We start from the raw sequence: 10,722 nt of genomic DNA on the forward strand, positions 1-10,722 counted from the left end.
TTGTATCCCTTTAATTTCTGGAACTTGCCTGATGGCTCTGGATAAAACTTCCAAAACTATATTGAATAGCAGTAGTGAGAGTGCACTTCCCTGTCTGGAACCAGATCTCAGTGGAAATGCTTCCAACTTTTCCCCATTCAATAGGATGTTGGCTGTGGGTTTTTCATAAATTGGTTTGATTGTATTAAAGAATGTTCCTTCTATACCAATTTCCTTAGAGTTTTCATCATGAAAGGGTGTTGTATTTTATCAAATGCTTTCTCTGCATCTATTGAGATAATCATATATTTCTTCTTCTGCAGTCTGTTAAAGTGGTGTATCACATTGATTGTTTTGCGCACATTGATCCATCCCTGCATACCAGGGATAAATCCCACTCGATCTGGGTGGATGATCTTTCTAATGTGTTGCTGTATTCTATTGGCGAGAATTTTATTTTGGATTTTTGCATCTATGTTCATCAGCGATATTGGTCTGTAATTTTCTTTCAATGCTGCATCTTTTTCCAGCTTAGGAATTAAGGTGATGCTGGCTTCATAGAAAGAATTTGGGAGGATTCCCTCTTTTTCGATTGTTCTGAATAGTTTGAGAAGAATTTGAGTCAGTTCTTCTTTAAATATCTGGTAGAATTCAGCAGTGAATCCATCTGGTCCTGGGCTTTTCTTCATTGGGAGGTCCTTCATTACTGTTTCAATTTGTCTCAATTATGGGTCTATTTAGGTTTTCTATGTCTTCATGATTCAAATAAGGTAGATTATATGTGTCCAGGAATCTATCCATTTCTGATAGATTTCCCTGTTTGCTGGCATACAAGTTCTTGCAGTAATTTCTGATGATTCTTTTTATTTCTGTGGTGTCTGTTGTTACATTTCCTTTTTCATCTCTGAATTCATTGATTTGGGTCTTTTCTCTTCTTTTTTTTAGTTAGTTGAGCCAATGGGGTGTCGATTTTATTCATTTTTTCAAACAATCAGCTCTTCGCTTGGCTGATTTTTTGTAGTTTTTTTTTGATTCAATCCTGTTGATTTTTTCTCTGATTTTAATTATTTCTCTTCTACTAGATTTGGGTCTGGTTTGCTGCAGTTTTTCTGGATCCTTGAGATGTGTTGAAAGCTCATTTATTTGGTGTCTTTTCAATTTCTTGATGTAGGCACCTATTGCTATAAACTTTCCTCTCAACACTGCTTTTGCTGTATCCCATAAGTTTTGATACATTGTGTTGTTATCCTCATTTACTTCCAGAAAGTTTTTGCTTTCTCTTTTGATTTCTTCTTTGACCCAGTGTTCATTCAGGAGCATGTTGTTCAGTCTCCATGTGTTTGCATATGCTCTAGGGATTCTTGAGTTGCTAATTTCCAACTTCATTTCCCTCTGGTCTGAGAAGCTGAATGGTATGATGCTAATTCTTTTAAATTTGCTGAGACTTTCTTTTTGGCCCAGTATGTGGTAAATCCTAGGGAAAGTTCCATGTACTGCTGAGAAGAATATAAAATCTTTAAATGTAGGATTGAAAGTTCTATAGATATCTGTTGGATCCATTTGGGCTATATTGTCGATTAAATCTGCTGTTTCCTTGTTGATCTTCTGTCTGGTTTATCTGTCTATTTCTGAGAGTGGAGTAGTGAATCCCCCAATACTATTGTATTGGAATCTAAGTCTCCCTTTAAGTCCCTTAACATACATTTTAAATAAACCAGTGCCCTGTAATTAGGTGCATATACATTTATAATAGTTATATCTTCCTGTTGAATTGAACCCTTAATCATTATATGGTGTCCCTCTGTCTCTCTTAACAGTTTTTCTGTGAAGTTTATTTTGTCTGATATTAGTATGGCTACACCTGTTTTTTTTTTTTTTTTCCATTTCTGTTGGCATGGAATATCTTTTTCCAGCCGTTCACTTTCAGTCTGCATGCGTCTCTGTTGGAAAGATGTGTTTCTTGAGGCCGGCGCCGTGGCTCACTAGGCTAATCCTCCGCCTAGCAGCGCCGGCACACCGGGTTCTAGTCCCGGTCGGGGCGCCGGATTCTGTCCCGGTTGCCCCTCTTCCAGGCCAGCCCTCTGCTGTGGCCAGGGAGTGCAGTGGAGGATGGCCCAGGTGCTTGGGCCCTGCACCCCATGGGGAGACCAGGAAAAGCACCTGGCTCCTGGCTCCTGCCATCGGATCAGCGCGGTGCGCCGGCCGCAGCGCGCCGGCCGCGGCGGCCATTGGAGGGTGAACCAACGGCAAAAGGAAGACCTTTCTCTCTGTCTCTCTCTCTCTCTCACTATCCACTCTGCCTGTCAAAAAAAAAATATTAAAAAAAAAAAAAAAGGAAAGATGTGTTTCTTGTAAATAGCAAATAGATGGGTTTTGTTCCTTAATCCATTCAGCCAATCTGTGCATTTTAACTGGAGAATTGAGGCCATTACCATTAAATATGATTATTGATAAGTAGTAACTTTGCCCTGCCATTTCCCAAAGATATTTTCTAGTATATGCTTTAAGCTTCCTATGATCTTTTATTGGTAGGTTTTCTTCCTTTGCCTTCTTTCATATTGATGGCCGTGTTTCAGTGTTTCTGTGTGCAAGACATCTTTAAGCATTTTTTGCAGGGCTGGACGAGTGGCGACAAATTCTTTCAATTTCTGTTTGCTATGAAATGTCTTTATTTCACCTTCATTCACAAATGAGAGCTTTGCAGCATATAGTATTCTGGGCTGGCAGTTTTTCTCTCTTAGTACCTGGGCTATATCTTGCCATTCCTTCCTAGCCTGTAGGGTTTCTGATGAGAAGTCTGCTGTGAGTCTATTTGGAGATCCTCTGAGAATAATATGACATTTCTCTCTTGCACATTTTAGAATCTTTTCTTTCTATTTCACTGTGGTGAGTTTAATTACAACGTGTTGTGGTGAGGATCTCTTTTGGTCATGTTTATTAGGGGTTCTATGAGCTTCCTGTACTGGGATGTCTCTGTCCTTCTCCAAACCTGGGAAATATTCTGCTAGTATCTCACTACAAAAGCCTTCTAATCCTTTCTCTCTCTCCATGCCTTCAGGAACTCCTAGAACCCAAATGTTGTTTTTTTTTTTTAATAGTATCCTGAAGATTCCCAACAATATTTTTCAGATTTCTAATTTCCTCTTCTTTTCTTTGGTTTGACTCTATACTTTCCTGTGATCTGTCTTCTAAGTCTGATATTCTCTCTTCTGTTTCACTCACTCTGTTTTTAAGGCTCTCTAATGGGTTTGTCATTTGATCAATTGAATTCTTCATGTCATTATGATTTCTCTTCACTACCACAGTTTCATGTTCTACTAGTTGTTTCATTTCATTTTGATTCCTCCTTAATATTTCATTTTCAGGAGAGAGATTTTCTATCCTGTCCAGTAAGGATTTCTGTAGTTCAAGAATTTTTGAGAACTTCTAAATGTTCTTATCAATTTTTTGAGATCCGCTTCTTGCATTTCTTCTATCTCATCATCTTCATAATCTTGAATTGGGGTGTCTTTTTCATTTGGGGGTGTCATAGTGTCTTCCTTGTTCTTGTTACCTGGGTTTTTGCGTTTGTTGCTTGGTATTGTGGAGATATTCTTTAGATTCTTCTTCCCTCGCTGTGGTGTTTTTTTCTCATTATATTATGACTCTAGATTAAGTGGACCATCTGATTTTGATGGATCGTTAGTGGCTGTGATGGGTGTGGCCAGAGAGCTCTGTTTGGTTCTTCAGGGTTAAGGGTGTGCCAAAGGTGACTCACCCAGTTTGTTCTCTCTCTCGCTCTCTCTCTCTCTCTCTCTTTTTTTTTTTTTTGACTCAGAAGGGAAGTAATTCCACTCAGGTGAGTGGAATTGAGGGTAGTTGATGTATGAAATCTGGTGCCTGTGGGTATTAGTCTGCTCCACCCCAAGGACAACACATGGGTCTATGCAGACCTCAGTGTGGTCTCAAATTTCTCAGCAGTCTCTCACCCAGTGCCAAGGTTACCAAGTTTGTGTACTCGGTGAGTTCTCTCACCCACCCTTATATTTTCACAGTCTCAGTTCGTTAGCTCCACACTTTTACTAGGTTCTAACCTCCAGTTATTTCTCCCCACCAGAGTCAGGTTTTTCTGCTTGGCTGATGGCAGGTGCCACTTTATGTATGTCTAAAATGGCACCTGTTCTTTGTCTTGCTCAGCTTTGTAAGGTGAGTGGAGAGAGAGGCAAGTGTCCATGCCGGTTCCCTTATTTATTCGTGTTTTTTTTTTCCTCTCCTCCAGTCAGCCTGGTGAACTTTCCCCAGCGGGGCTTCAAGCCTCATTCACTCTAGGCTCTTTCTGCCTTTCCCCGCCAATGACTCGTGTTACCGAGGTTTTTGTTTCACTTCCCATTCCAGCGCTGGTGCGCAGACTCCGCCACTTGGCTTACGCAGCTTGGCTTCCGCGCTTTGGCTCCTGCACCTCGGCTTCTGTGCTGTAGGCATCCTTGCTCTCCCTGTAGGTCTTCTGTGTCACATCCACTAGATCTGGAAGAGTTTCCTCTGCAATTTTTTCCCGAGCCTTTTCCTGTGACTACAATAACTCCACTTTTATTAAACTATCTTTTCCCAGACTATCAGTGCACACCCTCACTATTCCACCATCTTGGCTCCTCTCCGGTTATTAGTGCTAACAGCTTTTTGGAATATCTTGGGATTTTCATATATACTATTATATTTTTTGCAAACAGTGACAATTTTACTTCCTCCATTCCCATATAGATGCCCATTATTTTTCTCCTGCTTAATTGTTCTGGCTAGGACTTCAAGTACTATGAAGAATAAAAAGGTGAAAGTGAGCATATTCACTGTATTCCAGATCTTAGAGAGGATACCTTCAACTTTTCTCATTCATATGATGTTAGCTGTTGGCTTATTATATATGGCCATTATTGAGTTAGGCTGCCTCCTTCTACTTTTTTCAGTTTTTTATTCTCTTTTAAAAACTATTAATGTAAAGAGAAGAGATTTCATGTATTTCATAGATACAATTCTAAGAGGATAATCATACTTCCATCCCTCCCTCCCTCACTAAATACCTTTATGTCTTTTCCTTTCTTTTTTTAATTTTTTCAATAACATACTTTCAATTTACCTTATAATCATAGGCTTAATACACCATTACCCATAATGTTCAACAAGTAAAAAGTACAAAGACCACTGCTCCACAGGAATATGGATAGGGCTATAAGCAATAAACAAATTATAAAATTTCAGCTTCTTTATTATATATTTTCTTGGTATCTGTATTAAGTACCACATATCAGAGAAATATATGACATTTGTCTTTTTGGGACTGGCTTATTTTACTAAGCATTAAGGGTCTCCATCTTCATTCATTTTGTTACGAAAAACAAGATTTCATCTTTATAGTTGAGTAGTATTACATCGTGAATCAGACTTTTAGTACTACTTTAGTGCCTCCATATTCTGGAAGAAGAACTTTAGTACTTCTAGATGACAAGGATTATTTTCTATTTAGAGATGGCAACATTCTTGGAAAATATATAGATTGAAATCTCTGTTGAAACAACATTACATGAAGCTTCCCATTCCACTGAAGTTCTGAAATCTTTCATCATGTAAATGGTTTGCATGTCTCTTTTATAATAAGCTATCTAAAATAATGACACCCATTGTCTCTAAACTTTAGTTTCTTTTTTTTATATAAAGATTTATTTATTTACTTGAAAGTCAGAGTTATACAGAGAAAGAGAGAGAGAGAGAGAGAGAGAGAGAGAGAGAGAGAGAGGTCTTCTTTCCACTGGTTCACTTCCCAGTGGGCCACAATGGCCAGAGATGTGACAATCTGAAGCCAGGAGCCAGGAGCCTCCTCTGGGTCTCCCACATGGGTGCAGGGGCCCAAAGACTTGGGCATCTTCCACTGCTTTCCCAGGCCATAGCAGAGAGCTGCATTGAAATTGGAGCAGCTGGAACATTTGGGATGACGCCACTGCAGGCAGTGACTTTACCTGCTATGCCACAGCACTGGCCCCTAAACTTTAATTTCACTTTTCTGGTGTCAATATTTACAAATAAAATCATAAATGAAAAAAAGGGGGAAGGGATTGGCACTGTGGCGCAGTAGGTTAATCTTCCACCTGAGGCAGCGGGCATCCCATATAGCACCTATTTTAGTCCTTGCTGCTCTTCTTCCAATTCAGGTCTCTGCTCTGGCCTGGGAAAGAGCAGAAGATGGTCTAATCCTGAAAGGAGGTTGAATTTTGTCAAATGTGTTTTTATTTATTTATTTATTTATTTATTTATTATTTTTAAAGGCATAATTTCTTTGGATTTTCATTTTACTTTTACTGGAAGATTTTCAGCCTTCACCTTCATTCACAGTCATGACCATGTTTCTGTGTTTCTGCTTGTAACACATCCTTAAGCATCTTTTGTAAAGCCGTACAAGTGGTGACAAATTCTTTCAATTTCTGTGGAGGGAGGGTAGGGTAGGAAGTATCACTGTGTTCCTAAATCTGTACATGAATTACATGAAATTCATTTACCTTAAATAAAAATAAAAAGTAAACAAAATAATAAAATAAAAAAATCCCAAGCCTTTTGACCTGCTTTATTATAGGCACATTTTTTGAGTTATTGTCTGCCACAAAAGGAGTCACAAAAAAGTAAAACAAATAAAAAATCCACTCCTGCAATTTTTTTATTGTTTTCTTTATTGTTTGTTCCTTTTTTTCTCTGTTGTTGTTCATCTTTGTGGCTTATGGTTTCCTTTATAGACCAAGTATGATTATTTTTCTTTTCATTTTTGGGTATAGTTGCTATCATTGAGTTTTATATGTTCATGTGTCTTTTTATTTATTTGACAGATAGAGTTAGACAGTGAGAGAGAGAGAGAGACAGAGAGAGAGAGGTCTTTCTTCCATTGGTTCACCTCCAAAATGGCTGCCACGGCTGGCGCTGCGTTGATCCGAAGCCAGGAGCCAGTTGCTTCCTCCTGGTCTCCTACGTGGGTGCAAGGGCCCAAGCACTCGGGCCATCCTCCACTTCCTTCCTGGGCCACAGCAGAGAGCTGGACTGGAAGAGGAGCAACTGGGACTAGAAGTGGCACCCATATGGGATGCCTGCGCCACGGGTGGAGGATTAACCAAGTGAGCCACGGCGCCGGTCCTCATGTGTCTTATGATGACTGATTTTCTTTTTGCTTCCAAATGTAGAACTCCCTTAATATTTGCTTTGAGACTGGTGTGGTAGGGATAAATTCATTCAGTTTTCGCTTGCCATGCAAAGACTTTTTTTTGTGTTATGAAAGGTGGCTTTGCTAGGTATCGGATCCCTGACTATAATTTTTTCCTTTGGGATTTGGTCATATAATGCCCTTATTTCCAGCGATTCTTTCCGCAGCAACCGTGGCGTGTGTAGCAAGTGCTGGGGGCCTTCTTACTGAACCCCACTGTGTGATGGGCCTTTGGGTCAGAGTTTATGTTGACTGCGGATATGGCATATAATGGCATCCTTGTTCTTCCAAACCACTAACCAGATATCTGGCTCCACCACATATAAATGGCATTGTTTCCTCAAAATATGCTTTTTCTTCTGCCAATCAAAATTATAGTTTTCAATCTAATTAAAGTTTATTTCCTGTCTCCTATAGGAATACATTCAAGATTGACTTATCACAGTGTTTTCGTTAGCTAAACTTCAGTTCACACAGGATCTCTGAGAATGACTGAGCACATGTTCTACTTCGTTGCATTCTTCACTGATTGTTCTAGTTATTAGTGCTCAATACCGCCCGAGAGCTCAGACTCACTTGAAGCAGGGCTGCATGTGTTTAAATTTCATTTTCAATTGCTTTTAGTACAGTGTTAGGTAACCAAGATTAGTTGTTAAAATTAGTTCACTTGTTATATGCTGCTGCCTTATGAAATGATGACTTTTTCAACTTTCATTCTCTAAATCTTTTAGTCCAGATGAAAACAATCATAAATTCCCATAAGATTCTTACAGTATCTCTTTTTGTGAACTCAATAATATCATCTTTGTTGTCTAATAAATCCCATTGCAAGATGATTTTTTGGTCAATTCCCTAGTCCATTAAATATTCATTTCATCTACAGCTGCTAAAAATGAATGGTTCAATTAGGTCATTTATTTATTTATTTAACATTTATTTATTTAACATTATCCTCACGTCCTTTGCCAGAAGTCTACTTAACTGAGTAATCTAAATCCATGGTTCTGCTGTAGCTCTAGTAAGTAGGTTGAATATTTTCCCTTCCTAATTCCATCAGCTAAGCTCTATCACATAGATCTGAGATCAATAAAATAATGAATATATATTGGCAGATCTGAGGGGAGAATTCGATTAGGGGTTCAATGGAAGAATTGATCTTCGGGCTATTTGCCATAAAAGTGATACAATATTTTCTTAAAGAGAAAAAAGGTAATGTTTTAATTTGAAGAATTATAAATGTTTATAAGAGAAATAAATACATATTTTAAATACATATTTTAAATGAAAGAAAATTGCTACCCAAAGAATCAAATACCTTTCATTAGTCTGGATTTCCATAATGTAGCAAACTTAATGTTCTTCCTCTGGATGAGTATCAGAAAAACTGTTTTTCTGGGTGTTTCTTCTGGATTTTAACTGGGAAATTTTAGTCTTTGAGTTTGCTAATAATTCTCTGGAAATTTAGAAGAGTTCTGCATTCATTCATTGAAGGTTCACTATAATGCTGCTTAAGAACCCCTCTATGTGATATAATTTTATGTGTTTCTTCAGCAAGTTTACCTTTATGCATAAATTCTAAAAGACTCAACAGGTATATATTTACACATAAATGTGTGTGTAACACATTGTAGACATAAAGCATTTACTAAATATTGGCTATTATTTATAGGACTATATAGATAATTGGATGGATAAATAGGTAGTTAAGTCTGTACAGAATATCTTGTTTTGATTTCCATTTACTGCCAAAAAAAGAAAATGTTATTTTCAATACCTCATTTAAATATTATTTTGCTATAATCACTATGACTCTATAATTTCCCTTCCAATTAATGTACTAAATGAGAAGAATAAAAATAATAGTTTGGAAAAATTCTCACAGAGTAAACAAAATCTACTAAAATAGATTCTTGGATTTGGAGATTTTGTTTCCTTTGAATAATGCTTTCATTTAACTTTTTTTCTTTTTCTTTTTAATACAGGCTTCTACCTGTGAATTAGACAATGGACCTTGCCAATCAGTCTATTGTTTCTGAATTTGTTTTGTTGGGACTCTCTAATTCCTGGGAACTGCAGATATTTTTCTTTACAGTGTTTTCATTGTTGTATGTGGCAACAATGGTGGGTAATAGCCTCATAGTCATCACAGTTATAGGTGACTCTCACCTACACACACCAATGTATTTCCTGCTTACAAACCTTTCCATAATTGATATGTCTCTTGCTTCATTTGCCATTCCCAAGATGATTATGGACTACTTAATCAGTAATAAAACCATCTCTTTTGATGGCTGCATCACTCAGATATTTTTCCTACATCTTTTCACTGGTACTGAGATTATTTTACTCATGGCTATGTCCTTTGATAGATACATTGCAATATGTAAGCCCCTGCACTATGCTTCAATTATCAGTACTCACGTATGTGTTGCATTTGTGGTAGCTTCCTGGATTGTAGGAATCATGCATTCAATGAGTCAGGTCATATTTGCCCTCACATTACCATTCTGTGGTCCCAATAAAGTAGATAGCTTTTTCTGTGACCTTCCTGTGGTGTTCCAGCTGGCTTGTGTGGATACTTATGTTTTGGGTCTCTTTATGATCTCAACAAGTGGCATAATTGCTCTGTCCTGCTTTATTCTTTTATTTAATTCTTATGTTATTGTCCTGGTTACTATAAAGCATCATTCTTCCCGAGGATCATCTAAGGCTCTTTCTACCTGTACCGCTCACTTCATTGTTGTCTTCATGTTCTTTGGGCCATGCATCTTCATCTACATGTGGCCACAAAGCAGCTTTCTGGTGGACAAGATCCTATCTGTGTTTTATACTATTTTTACTCCAATTCTGAACCCAGTGATCTATACCTTAAGGAATCAAGATGTACAGACAGCCATAAAGAAACTGAAAAATAGGTTTTTAAATTCCCACAAGACAATTCCTTCTCATTATTTCTTAGCTTTGATTTGCTAACTTCTAGTTTTAGCTTCTAAGGCATTATGTGTCATAGTTTGTGTGACACATAATGTTGATTACAACTCCATGCTAGGCTTCTATTTCTGTAGTAATTATCAAATTACAATTGCCATGAATTGGTGTGGGCACAAGGTCAAGTGCATTTTGAAGTTATTTTTATGTGTTTGTTCAAAAGTCATTTGAAATTTCAGAAAAATCATGTTAGCACAAATGAAGTCTTACAGAAACTAAAACCATAAAAGGTCAGAAGTGACTGTTCTGGTTAGGAATTCAATAATGGTAATTAATTCACTGAAAAAGGGAACAAAGAATGAGAAAAATAAATTAAAGAAGAACTAAGAGATAATTACATATAGTTAGTGATTGAATTATTTGGAGTTTTGGCTCTAAACTGTTATAATTAGCAATATTTCTATAATTCACACTTGTGTAGAAGCTCATCTTCAGACAGAAAAGTGATGGTTTCCTGATCACATCCTGTGCCATGCTTACTTAACATTTAAACACATTGTGATATCTCCTATTAAATGAAACTGTGAGTAGAATTTATTGCA

General features: G+C 37.5%; 1 protein-coding gene across 1 annotated transcript; it reads left to right on the forward strand.

Annotated features, from left to right (window-relative positions):
* Nucleotides 1-9,196: 9,196 nt before the first annotated feature.
* On the forward strand, nt 9,197-10,507 carry LOC100345354 (olfactory receptor 4K2). The gene is made up of 2 exons (XM_002717846.2): nt 9,197-10,114; nt 10,406-10,507. The coding sequence occupies exons 1-2, from the start codon at nt 9,197-9,199 to the stop codon at nt 10,505-10,507; spliced, it is 1,020 nt and encodes a 339-aa protein (XP_002717892.2).
* The last annotated feature ends 215 nt before the right edge of the window (nt 10,508-10,722 follow it).

This window comes from Oryctolagus cuniculus, chromosome 12 (genome assembly GCF_051225735.1).
Source record: "Oryctolagus cuniculus isolate XC-2025 breed Fujian yellow rabbit chromosome 12, ASM5122573v1, whole genome shotgun sequence".
NCBI classification, from domain to species: Eukaryota; Metazoa; Chordata; class Mammalia; order Lagomorpha; family Leporidae; genus Oryctolagus; species Oryctolagus cuniculus.

Coding starts and splice junctions, on each gene's coding strand:
- LOC100345354 (XM_002717846.2), top strand. CDS start 9,197: ATGGACCTTGCCAATCAGTCTATTGTTTCTGAATTTGTTTTGTTGGGA. Junction 10,115..10,405: donor AACTGAAAAATAGGTTTTTA/AATTCCCACAAG, acceptor AACTAAAACCAT/AAAAGGTCAGAAGTGACTGT.